The sequence below is a fragment of the Pholcus phalangioides genome, unplaced genomic scaffold, assembly GCF_987345545.1.
Source record: "Pholcus phalangioides strain wild (caught in Gottingen) unplaced genomic scaffold, Ppha-v1.0 ptg000009l_1, whole genome shotgun sequence".
NCBI classification, from domain to species: domain Eukaryota; kingdom Metazoa; phylum Arthropoda; class Arachnida; order Araneae; family Pholcidae; genus Pholcus; species Pholcus phalangioides.
In genome coordinates, this window is record NW_028301602.1 from 18,368,437 (window position 1) to 18,387,668 (window position 19,232).

The 19,232-nt window shown below is 33.3% G+C and overlaps 1 protein-coding gene across 1 annotated transcript in view; it reads left to right on the forward strand.

The window, feature by feature from the left end:
- Window positions 1-1,744: 1,744 nt before the first annotated feature.
- Window positions 1,745-19,232, forward strand: part of LOC149082172 (alkaline phosphatase-like) — a 164,087-nt gene continuing 146,599 nt past the window's right edge. Inside the window, exon 1 of the mRNA XM_089235689.1 lies at window positions 1,745-2,104. Coding sequence (XP_089091815.1) covers window positions 1,975-2,104 — 130 coding nt within the window. The 5' untranslated portion in view covers window positions 1,745-1,974. The remainder of the gene's footprint in view (window positions 2,105-19,232) is intronic.

Genomic DNA, 19,232 nt, shown 5'->3' on the forward strand with positions numbered 1-19,232 from the left:
CAAGTGTAATTGGTGAATTTGATAGATGTGTAAATTTTTTAAGTCTAGTATGAAATTTGAGTATAGTTAAATGAAATTTGAGTATAGTTAAATGAAATTTGAGTATAGTTAAATGAAATTTGAGTATAGTTAAATGAAATTTGAGTATAGTTAAATGAAATTTGAGTATAGTTAAATGAAATTTGAGTATAGTTAAATGAAATTTGAGTATAGTTAAATGAAAATTACTTAACGAAAAATCAAAATAGAACCACAAATAGATATAATCGAGTTTATCAAGTACCAAAACCAAATAAATCATTATATAAAAAGAGCTTTTCCTTCATTGCCCTTAAGATATTAAACATTTCTCGCATTGAAAATTAATTTAATAATAATAAAATCATAAATCATGAGATTTTTGACTTCGTCAGACGCATAGATTACGAAACCATTTAGATGAAAGTATTGAAAGAGCAAAAGAGTATAATAATAAATAAGAGAAGTGGTGTACGATGGTTGCATTATATTGAGCTTCACGAAAAACAACTTAATTGTGAACCTTATTGAGCGAAATAGATAAGCGAAAATACATTTGTGAACACATATCTAATAAATATAATAATGCTGTTACAAGAGAAAGAAAAAATATTCTATAGCTTATATATTCCTTTAGGCCTGCTGGAAGGACTTTTTAGTCCCTTGAGGCTACAAAGTGTTTGTTTGTAATATGTGTTCATCCATTTTTTTTTTTTTTTGTGTATTATATGTTTGTATATGTAACACATTTCTAGATTTATGTAACACATTTCTAGATTTGTGTACTACATACTTGTATTCGTGTAACACATGTTTGTATTCGTGTAACACATGTTTGTATTCGTGTAACACATGTTTGTATTCGTGTAACACATGTTTGTATTCGTGTAACACATGTTTGTATTCGTGTAACACATGTTTTTATTCGTGTAACACGTTTGTATTCATGTAACACATGTCTGAATTTGTGTATTACATGTTTGTAATTGTGAAATTAAAAGAAAAAGTATCAAATGGGCGTATAATATGTACAATGAATATAGTCGGACTCCGATATGATAACAAATTTTACGATCCTACCCCTGATATAACGAGACAATAGATGTATGAATCATGTATAGTATATGTATTATTATATGCATAATCTCTAGTAAAAGTGGTAAATTTAAGGAAATGTATCAAATTTACCAACGACGCCCGGGTACCATGCATAAAAGCGATAAATTTATGGAAAATTATCAAACTTACCAAAATGCTTGGTAAGTATGCTTAATAACCGATTATATTATTTGATATAATAACCGCATTTATCACATTTACGTAACATACGAATCATATTTTTTTCATTTCATAATAAATACAGATTCACATGTAACTTATATTTGAAGTTTGCAGACATGACATCATAAAAAAAAAGGGAAATCCTGGACGTGACCGGGAAATAGGAGGAAAATGGATCAGACGGATCTCCGAACAAGAATAAAGAATAAGAATCCCAGAGAAAAGTAAGTATCTTATCTCTCACTTTTCCCTTACTGTTAGGTGCCGATATGATCAGTGAGAGCGTCAAGCTGTCAGAGATTCCAGCCGGGGGAATCTCCTTTTTTTCTTATTTTATTTGCTATTTCTTTTGTCCGGCTGTAGGAGGCGCTGCATTCGACAGCTGTTCCTTGTATACGATCCCGAAAAGACGGGTCTTTCACGAATTCTCAAATACAGGAACGGGAGCAGGAGCACGCACACACACGAACTTGTGGAGAAGTTGGGACAATCTTACTGCGAAGGATATCAACAGAAAAACACAAACTTTTCTTGTTGTTTACTTATTTTCTTGTCTGCCTGGAATTGAATTTATTTCGCGAATAGTTTTTTTTCCGCTGAAGAGAAAACTTTTTTTTACGGAAACTTTTTAGAAATTATGTGATTCAAATTTATTTGTTTTTAAATTTCATTTCAATGAAAAATTATATAATGAGATCCGAGAAGAGATTGAAAAGTTTTTCTTCGGACCATGGATTTTCGTTTGTCTGCAAGTGTGTTGTTTTCGTGTTTGTTTCTTGTTTTGTCGGCAGCGGTTCTTCTCAAGGTAAGTGTCAATACATTCAAACTTTTTTACTCAAAAACCATTTATAATGACCATGGCCTAGATGTTAATGACAATTGTATTTTTTTGAAATTTTTGAATTTTTCAATACTTTTCCACTTTTAAGGCATTTTTTTTTCATGTTTAAGGACATTTCTTTGGCATTTTTACATTACTTTTGAATCTTTTTATTTAATAAAAAGTACGATGAAAAAATTTTTAGTGAAAAAAAAAAGCATTACTTTTATCACTTTATAGATGACAAACTAAGTTCAGAATCAATTCCAGGTAAATTTAGTACATTAAAACTCCTCTTTACAGACAACCCTCTTTTTACGGTTGAATAATAATTCCCCATTTCAAAACCTTGATTAGAAGCCACCCCTCTTTTACGGACGAATTTTTTTGTCTCACCGGTGACCGCAAAAGAGATGTTTTACCGTATATATAGTAAATATTCCGAGAGTTGGCCGCACTTAACAAAACAATAAATGAAAGTGAATTCAAGATATTACGATCCTATATGGGATGTTGAGAGAAAGAGAGAGGAATTAGCATTATATAATATGAGAACTCGTATATAGTACTTGCACGAAACACAGAGAGAATTCTAAAATCGGCAAATTCACGTTAAACGATTTTGATCCACAAGAATGCTGCATACAGTAAGATTTCCTTAGCTTTGTTTTGCCTTGGGAATATTGAAGAACTCATGACAAACATAAGATAATAACATCAATCTTCAGCATTCTGGTTTCCACCATTCAGTCCCTGCAGAAAAGTATGGAGCTTATTGATACTATCGATAAAGTCGGTGTGCTGAAAGGAGGGCGGGGGTAGGCCAATTTGCTATTATGAAATTTGAAAAAAATAAAGGGAAAAAAGCAGATTTATTACCTTATTCATTTATTAAAAATTTTGAGGTCTTTACGGGAACGTCTAAAAATTTCGAAATTGAAGAGAAATTAACACTGTGATCAGATCTCCTTCTCCCCTCCAAATATCCCTAAGAACATCTGTTGATGTTGAGTGAAGTAAATCTTTTTAGAAATTTGTCAATAAATTAATGACTGGTTCAATTTCTAAAGAAATTTGTTTTGTTATTCTGATAGCATTTTTTTGTCAGTTTTTGGGAATTTTTCTTTTAGCTTTTAAGACATTATTTCGAAGTTTTAGAGCATTTTCTTCAGGTTTTGATCTTTTTTTTTCAAGTTTTTGAGCCATTTTTATGTTCATTTTTCGGGATTTCTTAGGTCAACAATATCCTTGGTCATCATCAAGGCCCAGATATTGCGGCCCTAAAAAATCTTAAAAAAATGCCCTTGAAAATTGGGGAAAAAATGCCATCAAAATAATTAACTAAAGTTTTCTAGAAACGTATTATATTCGAAAGTCGAAAGAAAGAGTTTTGACAGCATCAAAACCCAAAAACCATGTGTAAGTTTTTTTCTCTCAACGTTTAGGTTCATCAAGGATAAGAAAATTTCTAATAAACGAGTTGTAATTCATGAATCGGTTAGGAACCCTGAAGTTATGCCCCCTCCCACAAGAGTGGGGGGTTCACAGGACTCCGGCACTGGGTTGTGGGGGCTGAGACGATTCTTATCTTCTTTTTTTTCTCACAGGAAATTCTTTATTGAGAGGCCCGTGAAGAATCTGATCCGGGCGTCCCGTTGCTTGATGTGAAGTCCATTGCTGGAGTACTGGGAAGGGGGCGGGGGTAGGATTCTTTGCAGTAAAAACGAACCACCACCCCCCGAGAAAATCCTGTGTACGCTTATGGTTAAGAAAGCAAAAAAAAAAACAAAAAATCTGTTTCATTTTATTTTTCAAGAAATTTAAGCACATTTTACATAGGTGCTCGATGCAATTATTATTCATGTATTATTATTATTTTTTTCAATCCTTTCCATTGTCAAAAATTTAAAAAGTGAAAAAATATTCTGAAAATGCCTGAAAATGGTGAGAATAAGCAGATAAATACAAAAGATGCGAAAATATTGCATATGTCATCAACATACGGGAATGGTGATGGCTTTTCCTTACTGACGGTGCTTCTAATTTTTCAACCCCCCCCCCCCCCCGTAACATTCCTTACATCCTTACATGCGCTGCTGGATGTTGATACTTTGAAGTATAAAAACGATTACTAGGTGACAGCACAAGTGTAGGACAAAAAACTAGTTTTTTTTTTTAATAAATTAATTAATTAAATTCAGTTATATATTTCGCTTTGTAAAAGTGTTTACTGAATTATACTCCTGTCTGGTGCAGTGCATTCCACAAAGTGTACCCCTAACGAATGTATAAAACAACTTTCTTTGTGGTAAAATACATAAATATTCATTATTTTACGCATTATTCAACACATTTGAATAAATATGTTTTAATTTTATTGTAAGCGTACAGTGCTGACGAATCTTTTAAGCACCGGGTTTATTAATTTGTTGTGTGTTAAATGGGTTTTTTTTTTTAGTTTTTTAAGCTTAACTATAACTAAAATAACCTACTAAAAAATTTGCATAATAATTATTTCATTTCTTCATAGTGTGGAAATGAAAGGGTAAACTTTTTAATTACTGAAAAGACTGCAAATATGTATAACAATACATGTGAGAAATACATTTCATATTTTCAAATATGTAACAAATGTTCTGAATTTATTTTTTGTATTTGATTTGTGTGTTTCTAATTTTTTTTTATGTATCAATGAATTTTTTGAATTGTACGTTTTAGATCATGTACACTTTTTCTTCTATTAGGTTATTAATTCTGATCGTAAATTATTTTAGTTCAGAAAATATTTTGCAATTTTAAAGAGATATAACGCAAACAAGTATATTTAGACTTCTTTTTTTTTTCGTTTTAGAAGCAATAACCAATTAATAAATCATGTATTATTATTGTATTCAATAGATTCTATCTAAATTGACAATACAAAATATTCTGCTCTATTTGTCACCTGGTCACTCCAGAAAAGTGACGTAGAATTTCATTTTACAGAAATATGCACGCAATATGTATAATTTAGATCTGGGATTATTATTTATTAAGGCAATACTGATACTTAAGGGAATATGATTTTTACGATAGATACAGGAAAACCGGCCCGACATTTTTTTTTTTTTCCTTTTTGGCCCGCTCCTGAGAAAGTTTTCCCATCACTGTCTTAGATGAACATTTTCTGGTCCCCGATTTTCTCCCGACAACGACTAGCAAAAACAAGCTGCTACAAAATTAAACAATGGCTATAATACGATGATTGCAATCACGATCATACAGTAGGTTCCTTAGAGTGTGTGATAATGACTCAGGAACTCCTCCCCCCCCCCTTCATTATTATTTCGCCAATTCGGAGCAGTAGTACAATATGCCGTGATTGGGTGAAAAGTAAGCAAAGGCCCACACAACGCCTAGTCGGGCTGTGTATCGAAGTTCATGATAACAATATGGATACACAGAAGCCTTAACTCAGCAGCTCCTAGACATAAGATGTAACACAAATTCATAATACGTATGTTCAACAAAATTTGAGATTCATAAAACGCTTGTTGGTCCTTCATATATTTTTTGTTTTCATTTCATTTTTTTTGTGATCATTTTTACCGCACCACGGTCATTCTGCACGGCTAATTAGACCAGGACCTACAATTTATATATATATATATATATATACATAATATATTACCGGATTCTCTTTTTTCTTACAAAAATGCCGCAATTAGGTTTATTTGGATTTGATTCAGATTTTTGCAATTCGAGAAATTTCCTATTTGCAATATAACATCTCTTTTTGCCAGTAAGACGACGGTCTTCAACACATTGGAGAAACTTTGTACGAGGTTCACAAATAAGTAGGCCTACAGGAGAACCTCTCGATAACGGATACCCTTAGGAACAAAGATTTTGTCCGCTGACGAGGAATGTCTGTTAAGGGGATAGTAAAATACATTGCGGCCCGTCGACGTATTTCAAGAAAAAAATGTCCTTTAACGGAAGGTTTCCGCTAACGGGAATTGCCCGTTATGGAAGGATCCGCTGTATTTTTGTTCAGACCACTCTATTTGATGTCAATACGTTGATATTTCTTACTGATTTTTTTTTCTCCCACCCAGAATATGTAATTAATATTCCCCATTATTTCGATATCCGAGACGTGCATATTTTTGAAATCAAAGATACGAAACATTTTATTTTAAATTAGCCTTCGTAAATTGTCTCAGATAATTCCTATTCTATGAACTAAACGAAAGGCATGAACTAGCGATCGACGCGTAGAAAACGATGTCCTCTTCTCTTGTTAATACAGAACAGGTCGGGCCCGATAAGGCTCTGTCGCTTAACCGATTTTAGCTCATTGGGCCCGTAGGATGCGGTAGTGCCAGAGATAATTCTGAAAGACAAGGATGGAGATTGGGGGTCCCCTTTCGTAGGGTACAATGTACATTCGTTAATCGCTATACATCGTATAATTCTTTTTACGTACAGCCGTTGAGACGATATACGTTCATTCGAGATTCAAAAATATAAATCACAATGTGTAAATGAAAAATTACAAAAATAAAAATCGGTAGCCCTATCGTGGGACCCGAAGGAGAGGAACCTAAATCAAGTTGTAAGTGGCTCCGCGTATGTTCCAGGTCCTATCCCTCTGCGTCCGACTGAATCTCTGCGTAAACGCGTCTTGTTAATACGATAGACTCGGGGCCATCCGGACTGTGCGGCCGGATAACAGAAAACCCGAATAGGTCGGAGTTCTGTAAATACTCACTTCCTACTCCCACCCACGCGAACAAAAACATCCTGTTTATGTCCAAACCCACTCTTATTCATATTTTCTGACCGCTAAGTACAGGTGAATACTTAATAACTGTTTATTACATACTGAACTGTACATATTAAAAATTCATTAAAAAATTTATTAACAAATTGGGCTTATTTTAGGTTTCAGGATAAAGTTTTGATTTCAGTAGACATAAAACCATATGCATTACAGAGTACAAATACATACGCCTTTAAAGTAAACAAAAGATTAACGTAAACCGTAAGTTTGATTCTTACAAAAGTTATTTAACATCATTTCACTCTTCATTCGTAAATGATTACGCAAATGTTAAAAGGTAGGCATAACATGAAAGAGTCAAAGCTCACAGTTTTCGGTTTTTTAAAAGTCCTTGATGTAGGTGACTGAGGGGCTGTTACCATTACTTCCGCGATGCAAAATAAATGTTCCTGCGCTTACTCTCTAACCAGCTCAAAAACCTGTCCTGTTTTGAGGTGTGGTTAGATTTTAATGGTCGATTTTGAGTAGTTGCACAACATCAGTTTTTGTGCAGCTTGGAATCACGGGAAATGATTACGTATTAATTTTTAACTTGGTCGGATAGTGTGAATCAATTTTTTTTCCTTAGTGATAGAGAGTGACGATTATACTAGAGCTTTCCATATCAAACAGCGGGGAATAATGTGAAATATAGGGGCACAATCAGTAACACATGATTTCAGATTCCAAACGGACATCAGAGGTACCAAACATTAAACAAACTGCAAGGTAAAATTTCATACAAAAGCAGCCATGTATAAAAAAAAATTGATCAAATATTTCAACTTTTGCTGCCATCTAGTGGCCATAATTCGAACCAAAATTGCAACTATTGGTGGCCATACGGGGGTTTTAGTTCAATAGAACGAACGATGAAAATGGTGTCCGTGACCGTATCTGAGGATGACCGTTAAACAGGGGTTCAAAATGCATTATTTAAATAGGCTTTTTGCCGGGATATTTTTATTTGGCCGTAAAACAGAGGTGATCCCAATTGAGGGGTGACCGTTATTAGGCGTTTTACTGTATTCCACATTAATTTGATATCTTAGACGTGCATATGTTTTAAAATCGGCTATGAATATCTTTTTCAGTTATCTCGGATCATTTCTCTTCTATACGTAGGGTAGATCTGTGAGTCTCCTAATTATATAAGAGTGTTTTAACAGTGATTCTACCATTTTATCATTATCGCATCTTAGTTTTTCTATAATTATGATTACCGTGCTAACTTCTTCCAGTCATTTCCAAACTCCTCCAAACAAATAACACACTATTTGAAAATTTCCATACAATCAAAATACTGATTGTAATGTTTCTCCGCTTCCTATCATCACAATTCGTCCAGAAACTCAATGAAACATTGAGGAGTAGTGGAGTTAGAAAAAGGAAAAAGAATTGCCACCATTAAGCGGAAACCTTATGCACTGACTTTATCATATACGTATATACATACAGAGGAGGATTTCACAGTGGATCTTTCTAGAGTAAAAGACGGTTCTAATTACTGTCTAGGAAAAGTTTTAAATTAACTGGGACGGCGCATTTAACCTCCCTCTCTCCCTCTCTCTCTTTCCTTTTCCCAACTTTTCGGGAGTAGGAATGACGTCATAATTAGAATCTATTCCGTTCCCAGGAAAAGTTCCGGGAGCGGGCAGGGGAGAAAGAGAGAGAGAGAGAAAAGTGGGACGTGAATAAAGTGGCGAAATGGTAGAAACCTTTAATTAAGACGAGCAAAGCGGTGAAAAGTTTAATCTGTATGAAGACGGAAACGTTTTCGACTGTATCTTGAAGCACCAACGAAAACGGAAATTTTCGGGGGTTGGCCAGCAGCAGCAGCAGTCATTTTCCACAGAAACCAATTCTATCTCTCTCTCTTTCACCCATGAATGTGAGTATCTCTTTTCTTTTGGTGCCATTGTCTCTTTTAACAAGACTGTCTAAGCCCTTTTATTTGGAAGGAAATGGATCTCCTAAGAGTTTGTTTTCCGAGAGAGAGAAGATAATTCGCTACTTAGTATTTAATTAATTGCAAGCGTTTTATAACCAGAATCTCATAAAAATTAAGTTTCTTCTCTTTTTTTTCTCTTTGTCCTCTTTACTCACGAAATCAATTCTGTTTGAGAATAATTAATTATATGCTAATTATTTTTAGAGAGAGAGAGAGAGAGGGAGAGAAAAAAAAATTACACTACATTTCATGCGAAATAATTGAATGGAGCGAGGATATTACGCGTCCCGGAAACTCGTTAACGAAACCCCCCCCCCCCACTTTTTTTTTCTCAAAAGGTTTTGATAGGTTAATCCCATTGTAATGATGACAATAGGATGAAATTTTAGGAAATTATGGTTTGTGAAAATTTTTGGAATATAATTGGCAACGATGATGTGTCTATATTCATATCGATGGTAAACACAATTGACACGTTTAAAAAGAAATACGATAAACATGTTGGGGTAAATTGAGAAACTATCCATACTTAGAATGAGACAACATTAAGTATTCTATATGGGCATTGTATGATATTTATCACGTGTATATATTGTTTATAATTTTTGTTAATTGCATTTTTAATTGGGTTGCTGTATTTTTGAAATATATGAAATCCATATTTTTGTGGGCATCTTTTTCTCAGCCGCCCTCGTTGGGCATTTTGCCTGTTGTGGCGTTGTATTTGTATATCATACCTATACTGGATATCAGTGATTATGAAAGTTTGCAAATATGTCCCGTAAATTCGTGAATAGTTTAAAAATTTGTAAAAATTGGAGGCAAATCGGTGCACAGTAAAAAACCTCGGTATAACAATACCTTGAGGACCAAGAAAAAATATCGTTGTAGAGGGATTATAGTTACGTAGAGAGAGAGAGAGGCAGGGCAGGCAGTTATAAATATTAGAGTATAGACATTTCCGAACAAGACTTGAAAAAATACCGTTGTAGAGGGATTTATCGTTATAGCGAGGTTTCACTGTATTTGAATGTGGTTTGCGCAATTCTCATGGAGGAAGATTTTTTGATACACACACACACACAAAAAAAAAAATTAGTTCACATTTCTTTCGCTATACGGCGCTGCACCAAGAGTGATTGGACAAGGGCTACCGGACGTCCTCCTTTTCTGATGCCATTTAAAGCGTCCTTTTACGTTTCGGAAAATTCTTTCTTTTGTCCTCCTTTTCAGGTTTCGGGAAATTTTTTTTTCCAGAGAAGAAAATTTCCCTGAAAAAAAACAACAACTTGGAAAGATTGTACAAACCTTTCAAGTTGCCGGTGTCCTTACGGTCAACACTGGCCTAGCGTCTACGTTTCGTCGTGGTAATACACACACACTGACTGGCGCACTCGGCGATCTAGTCACAAAATAACTTTATGGTCTGTATGCTTTCTCGTTGGATGCCGTTGACTGTAGAACCTTGCTACTTGCAAGGCTGATCCGTGGCACTCACCTAATATAAGGTGCATGCCAAAATATTCTTGTATGCTGAATGCCATCAAATTAGAAATTATATAAAAAAATATAAATAGACGCAGTACTTTTTCTGGAGAATAAAACAAAAGGACTAACTGTTATCTATAACTTTTGTGAAGTTGGCGTTGTGAGATGCAAAGAATATATTTTTTCTGATTGACTTGTAAACAAAAAAGTGCTTTTCTTTTTCCTGAAAAGTGCGAGGAGAAAACAAACTGCTTTTATACCTCTTTCGTTTTCTGCATAGCAAGGTTAATATATTTTTAGCATTATTAAAAACGCCAAATTAAACGTTTGGTAAATTTGGCCAGATGTTTAAGTGACGTCATCAATTTTTAAAGGGTTATAGGTCAGATCAAAAAACTGAAACGTTTTTCTATATATCAGTTTTTCACAAGGAATCACGAGTGTAATAATTGGGCGGTCGATAGTTAACACTCTGCATATACCAAACGTTCTCATATGGAGAGAACCGATCTCAGCCTATTACCACGTGCTCATCAATAGGTTGTTAAGCGAGATGACTCACTCCGCGCGCGATGGATACATATGGTTTTTTAATTTTTTCCTTTCACAATATGATTCTATTTTTTGTATCCGGTGTATATAATATGGCAAGTGTGAGATAAGAGATGAGATGGCATGGGGGGGGGGGGGCTCAATTGCTTTTAAAACATACCTCTATCCTAATATGTGTACATTCATCCGTCTTAACTAAACCCCGAATTTTTCTCCAACTCCCAATCCCATCTTGTCTGTAATCACCACAAAATTTGTTAATCGCGACACTACCCAATTGTCCGGGGAAAATATGCTGTAAAAATTTTGTGCGTTTTCTTTTTTTTTTTGACACAAAATAAAGTGTTCCAGACTTTGCCACGAAGCTGGGCTGGAAGAGATCTCGGCAACGGGATAAGTCTAGTGGAAAAGTTCTGGCGTTCATTCATTCAGCCTATATTTCCCTGCTGTATATCTCCTCCTTTCTTTGGGCATATATGGCGCCCGTAATTCCTCCCACCATCAATTAATCTCATTCCGTGTTCCCGAGCAAATCGTCTAAATTTCGAGCATGTGCCTGCCTGCCTTCGTGCCTGAAAACCGATGGCGACGAATCACTAATTTAAATCGTTCGCAGCTGTGCCATTGCAATCTCATCTTTTCCCGCGGAGTGATGGGCACCATGCAGTTAGAATTTAATTACGTTTTCAACATCGGTGGTAATTTTCACGATCACTAACATCGATTTTCGGAGTCGGTATAATATCGATAGATCTATTAACATGGTGGAGGGGGGGGGGAGAGGAGAATAATTCCGTTCGATGAATGAGAAGTATTTAATTTCCACCGAAACGTTTTAAATTTTTTTAAAAACAAGTACAGTCGAATTCCGTTATAACGATATCGAAATTTCCACGAAATTTTATCGTTATGACAAAGGTCACATTGCAATCAAGGTTAACTTTCCCAGAGACCTTTCATGAACAAAACCTTTCAAAATTAAATACTTACAAGAAGTTGCCATCGTGTTTAAAGTGTGGACCAAATTTCATCGATTAGAAATACGGGAAATTGGGATCATAAATACTGAGCATTGTCAACTCTCGCCCAAAATGTTGCCAGCCGTCGGCAAAATCACTAAATATTGCTTATCGAAAAACCCCCTGGCGAGAAATGCAATGGTACAGCCATGGCCCACTATAACAATTGAATGTCTAGTCGGCCGTGGCACAGCAAGCCTGCAGTGATTTAAAATGTGTCTCACTGAAAAAAAGTTGAACCTGACGGAAATGTGAGACGGTAATAATTATTTACGTTTATAGTCATATCCATTGTAACACAATTTACAAATGACCTTCACCCTGATTATAGTAATGATTATGAATTAAAGTAAGCTTTGTTGGAAAAACAGGACTTTTTTTAAAATAAAATAAAAGAGTTGGGGAGAGGAAAATTACGGAGAAATATATACGGGGATGTTCCACGTAAGTTTCATGCTAATAAGCAAATCGAAGCGTCGAGCATGTAATAAATAATTTTTTCAACGCTTGGTATCAACAACCGACAAACATTGCTTTAGTGCGATGTATTATTAGCTCTAATTCAAGCAATTTTTTAGGAAAAATGCTATAAAGAAAAAATGGAAAATTTGTCGTTGTATCCAAGGTCGTTGTACAAATGCTAGGAATAAAATCTCGACGAAAAAAAAATGCATTCCAGAATTGGTGAAAGAAGTAATTTCAAAATCACTTTCGAATTTCAAAACATTTCAGAACTAATGAGAGAAACGATTTAAAAATTATTGAAAGAGATAATTTTAGAATTAATGAGAGAAATGATTTCATAATTAATGAGAGAAATGATTTCATAATTAATGAGAGAAATGATTTCATAATTAATTAGAGAAATGATTTCATAATTATTGAGAGAAATGATTTCATAATTATTGAGAGAAATGATTTCATAATTATTGAGAGAAATGATTTCATAATTATTGAGAGAAATGATTTTAGAATTAATTAGAGAAATTATTTCATAATTAATTAGAGAAATTATTTCATAATTAATTAGAGAAATGATTTCATAATTGATGGGGAAAATAATTTAATAATTAATGAGAGAGATGATTTCGTAATTAACGAGAGAAATGAGTTCAGAATTGGTGGAAAAAACATTATTTCGGAAGTCATGAAAATTCATAATTTATGAAAAATATTTCCAGAATTATTGAAATAAATATTTCATTAATTTGAATACTGGTATTTAATGAGAGAATAATTTCTCATAATAATAAAGATTCGTATTTAGTGAAAAAATAATATCAATAAAAATAAAGTTCCCGAATAAAGTAGGGAGTCTTCCCCCATTTGACTCGTATCCCTGAAGGAGACCCGGGTGAGCCACCCGTTGAAATGCCACCGTGTGAATCTAGAAGAATCTCTACAAAATATGAATTGTCGGCCGTCTAGTAGAGTTTCATGGAAATTTTTTTTCGAGGCGCGAATGCGAGCCGATCTCCCCGTTTAAAAGTCTCGCCTCAGATAGCAACAACCTCAACAGAAATACAAATATTCAGTCATTACAATTCACTCATAGTTTGAAAATAGATGGCAGCACCATAACTAGCATTGCACAGAAACAAGATTCTTGTTAGGTTCAAAACACATGTACGACCATTCCACCATGCACTTACTCGTTAAAAAGTCCCATAGCGGAACATGGACGAGGTGCATGTGTGGTTCCGTAGTAGTAGCTAAACATCTTTGACTGTAAATTAATTTGTACGCAATATCTCGGAAGACTGCGAATCAAGTTTGAGTCGTGGCTCGTAGCTCAAGATTTCCTAGCTGTAAATGAATTTGTATGACCCATCCAGGTATGTCTGTCAACAATTGTCAGTTTTAGCCATTGCCCCGGTTAAGGGGCTGGGTGGTCTTTGTTGTTTACCGTGTTCAGGCCAGGTCCTGGACCCCGTCTACGCTTTTCGGCTTGGAGGCTCGGGTGAGCCCTTTGCATCACTGTGGCCAGCCCAGGTGCTGTGCTGCTACTTCTCCCTTTTCGGCTTGTTGGGAAAGTTAGTTACCGACAGGCCAGGTCCTGGATAACGTCTACTCTTTTCTACTTGGTGACTCGGGTGAGCTCTTCCTGTCACTGTGGCCAGCACGAGTGTTGGGTCACATGTCTTCCCCCCCGTCCCCCCCCGGTATGGTGGCTCTATTGAGCCCTGACCAGAAAAGGTCCTGGACCATTTCTACTCTTTACGGCTTGCAAATTTGGGTCGTGGTGCATAGCTCAAGAATCCTTGGCTGTAAATGAATTTGCACGAACCATCTCGGAAGCCCCGGCGAATCAAGTTTCGACCGCGACCCATAGGTTGAGAACTCCTCTGTTAAAATCAAGGTCGTTATAGACGAATTAATCTGTATTTACTCTATATGCAAACATATCATGTATATAAAATTGACTATTACATAACACAAACCCGATTTTCGTACGTGTTATAAACTTGATAAGCCAGTAAAAAAGAAATTGCCTTCGAGGCAAGGAAGAGTGTAAATGAATAATTCAAGGAATTTTCCCATTTTAACGCTGCAAATAAAAAAAATTGGAAAAAGGAAATTTCTGGAAGTGGAATTCAGCTCGTGTTTTATTAACTGGTTGGATAGAATGTTGTATTAAATCACGTATACTTTTCTTTTACGGTATGTTAAGAAATGAAATAAAAAAAGTAGTTAAGTAATTCATTTTGTCTTGCAGGAAACTTGAAAAAAATGGAAACTTGCCATGAATTTTTTTTGTTTTTTTATATACATTTTTGGTTCTTTCCATTATTTCAACTTCCATGAATTTCTTTATGGACTCGATGTTTGATCCGATCACGCGAACGTACGATGTTCAAATTATACGCTTGCATAGCTTTCCCGTGTATAAATATATTTCTGTTCCTCGAACAAATTCTTTGAAAATTTATTTTATTGGTGTATTTTTTTTTTAATATTTAGTTTCAGGAGAAATCTGTGTTTTCTCGATTGAAATGGGCACGAACATCCATTTTTTTAATTCGAAATAATTAGTTGTTAATTATTTGAAAAAGAATTGCAATTTGTGTTTTTATATAAAACTATTTCTTTCGGAAAAATTTACTAACAATAAATTAAAAATTATAAATCTAGATTATTTCTTTTGACCAATGTTATTTCATGATAAAACAATATTGTTGTAATGATTAATACAATGAAAATATGATTCTGCGTGAGATGCAGTTAATTAATAATCGCTGATTCATAAAATTAACTAGCAAATTTTTAAACTGACTTTTTAATGGAAAAACTGATGCTTTATGTGATTTTTTTTTTGTAGTTTATGATATTTTTAAAAACAATTTTATAATTAGTGATATTTAGAAAATGATTTTTTTATTACTGTATTTTTTTGAATATTTAGTTTCTGGAAATCTGTTTTCCTGATTGAAATGAACATGAACATCCATTTTTTTAACTGGAAAAAGTTAGTTGTTAATTATTTGAAAAGAAACTGTAATTTGTGTGTTTTTTTTTGTCAAACTCTTTTCTTAGAAAAAATTTAAACTGAAATACTCATATAAGAAAACTAAAAATTTATAAATCTAGATTATTTTCTTTAACGAATGCTATTTCGTGATAAAATAATATTATGGTATTGATTAATGCAATAAAAATATAATTCTGCGTGATATGTAATTAATTAATGATGACTGATTTGTAAAATTGACTAGAAAAGTTTTAGACCGGTTTTTTTTACCATTTCACGTACAAGGGTTTGGCAAGAAATTTGGATTATCTATATTCAACGAATCGGCGATAAATCTGGTAACCTTGTCCTAACCTAACCACCCACTGTAAAGACGAAGGGGCATGGGGAAAGGAAAGGAATATAAAAGGGAAAAGCATAATAGATAAGGCAGATATAAGAGAGTTTTTAAGAATCATATTTTCACCCCCCCCCCCCACACGTGTTCTTTTTTGCTCATTCATTTATATAGTAGAACGATACATTGTGAAGAAAGGAGGGAAAGAAAAAGCAACTTCTGTTGATGATAGGGTTGCCATAAAGATTCGCGATGGTGAAGAGAGGGAGAAAGTAAATACAGAGAACTTATTTGAACTTATTACACTGGTGACGTAATATTACGCCCGTGATCGTAAATAGGTTAATGGAAAAATTGTTTTATGTGATTATTTTTTGTAGTTTATAATATTTTAACAAAGCAATTTCATAATTGGTAATATTTTAATGATTCAAATATATTTTTGAAAATCGATTTTATAATTAGTGACATTTTTAAAATTTATTTTATTGCTGTATTTTTTTTATATTTAATTTCTGGAAATATCTATTGAAATGGGCACGAACATCCATTTGTTAACTTAAAATAGTTGTTAATTATCTGAAAAAGAATTGTGATTTGTGTTTTTCCTATCAAACTATTTTCTTTGGAAAAATTTAAATTGAAATAGTGATAAGAAACTAAAAAATGATAAATCTTGATTATTTATTAAAAATAATAAAACTAAATTATATTTACAATATAATTGTGCGTGAAATGTCATTAATTAAATAATCACTCATTCATGAAACTGACTAACAAAGTTTTAGACCGACATATAATTGGTGATATTAAAAAAAAATCAATTTTGTAATTGTCGATACTTTTGAAATCGACTTTATGGAAAGTAATATTTTAAAAAATCAGTTTCATTATTGGATTTGTTATAAAAACAATTTTATAATTGGAAATATTTCTTAAAATCGATGTTATTAGTGACAAATAGGAATATTTTCTCTCGGTAAAGATGAACATCGAGATCCATAACTTGTTAGTCGAAAATACAATTTAAGTCTGAATTCTGTTCGAAATTGCTTATTTCCTTGACCAAAAAATTCAATTTTCACAAACCGATATAACGACAAAGTATTTTCCAGTTTGGACAATACATTCCATAAAATCCTGTGTAAAAGAAGAGAGATAATTATCTTATTTTTAATAAAAAGTCTTTGAAAATCTTTCCCTAAAATAAAAATTTATAAAGTTCATAATCATTATAAAAAATATCAAAACCTCGGAAAAATTCGATTTAAATGAAACAAAATTATATTCGTACTTTCTAACCTACAAATTGCCTTAGAAAAACCCGTAAACCATGAACTAAAAAAAGTTAATACTTGATGAATAAAGTATTATTTAAATCAACACAACAGAGAGTGAAATGGTCTTAAATTCAAAGAAAAATAATCTTAAAAATCTCAAAACCTCGTATTCTTTTACTATTATTATCGTTTCTTTCAAATTTCTCTCGTAAAAAAAAAAAAAAATAAGATAAAAAAAACAGGAGAAAAAGTCTTCATAAGTTATAAAAATTTCTTTATGCGTCCAGGACAAAAAAAAAAAAATACAATTTTACGATTTGTCATAAAATCCTGTCAGTCGTAAAATCTATAATTGAGTTGCTGTGAGATAAAATACCGAGTGAATAAAAAGGACGGGAAAAAGTCCCGGTCAAAAAAAAAAAAAAACATTATTTTTTTCCCGTCCCGGACCGAAAATAAAAATAAAGACAAATTATTTCCACATACAAAAATGTTTAACGATTTGTTTGTTCCAGGACGGAATAACAAAACAAAAAAAAATTTAACAAAAAATGAACTAGTGACACTCTTGTCATGCTTAAAAACATTTTTATATACTTTCTCTTTATTCGTGAGTCTTTTAGTGTCAAAACTGTGACAGTGAAATTGACTGGATAGACTCCAAAAATTTAATAATAGTGATTCCCGTGGACATATGTGCTTCTCCGGAACACACAAAAAATATCCTGGAAAAAATTTAAAACCGGGAAATTGTTTCCTCTTTTTTTTTTTCTTCGTTTAAATGTTACGCTTTACGTATAAAAAATATATATATTTATTAATTTTTTTTTCTAAGGAAATAGAAATATTTAATGCATCGATGATTCGCAATGAGGCGGATGTAAAACTTATGATTTGGTCCTGGAGGGGTATTTACAATTTTTAATGCCTGTTTGAACATTATATGATTTTTCCTGCATTTTTTTTTAGGAAAAAAGAGGATTTGTTACAAGGAAAAAAATACAATAAATCAGTGTAAATATTCAAAAAAATTTCCCCGGAACAAGTTAGATTATTTTTTGTACTTTGTCTTGTAAGTCAAGTACAGGCTCTCTTATGTTACGAATATGCACTTAAAGCTACGATGATGATCAGATGAATATTAAGTAGCTGAATAAATTTTAATTACAAATTTTTCCTCTTTTCGTTGTTATTTACATAATGGAAGATAGGTTTAGGAGATATTTTCTTTAATAAATTTGGTTTATTTAGTTCAGTTACGTCCATTATACAAGTGTTATGATAGTTGCGTGCTAACTGGAAAGTACGTGTGATGCCGGTTACGTTAATTTCATATTTACGAAATAGATGCGATAGATGCGAAATTGGTGAAATAAATGAAGTTTGTGAATTTTTACGATTAAATGTGAAAATTTGATTTTTCACAACTTTTCCGTGAAATATTGATAATTGACAGTTTTAAAAGCGAAAATTTATCATAATTTTCCTCAGTATACACGCCTTGCGTCCTTGTGTGCTTAAAAGCCAATATTCTCTAGCAAAAACTAGATCACGTTTTTGCATGTGATTGGTTCACAAAATATGTGATGGTTCATGAAACCTTCCTTCAGTTTTGAAAATGATGTTCCAACTCGTATAATAATAAGTTCGGTTGGCTTTCGTTTCTGAGTTCTGTAAGGCCGGGTACACACTGGCCTAAGAAAATTATGGGACTAATCGACAATTCGGAACGACCAAACTACTTAAGTAGTAACTTACTACTACGTAAGTCTTGAGGAGTAAGAAATGGTCTTGAAATATTTTGAGCGCCAAAATAAGGTCATTTTTTAAAAAAGACAAAAATTTTGGCAAATGAAAATAGTGAATCGAAGAAGGGCACAATATGATACTAAAGACAGCAGCAGATAACTAAATCGACACATGACATCTAAGGCCGGGATTACATTATAAAAGTTTGTTAAAAGTTCTTTTATAAAAGTTTCAAAAATCAACAAGTAAGAGCATCGGTAACATTCTAGCAAATGCAATCGATCACCTTATTGGTTGAATTTTTCGAGTTTTACAAACGCACTTTTATCAAACTTTTATAGTGTAATCCCGGCCAAACGCTACAAATGAAGCTCATCAGCATATCGATATGCATTTTAGACATCCAAAGCCGCAACAACAACACCTACATCATCTTTGTACCCAAATTTATTACTGGAAGACTT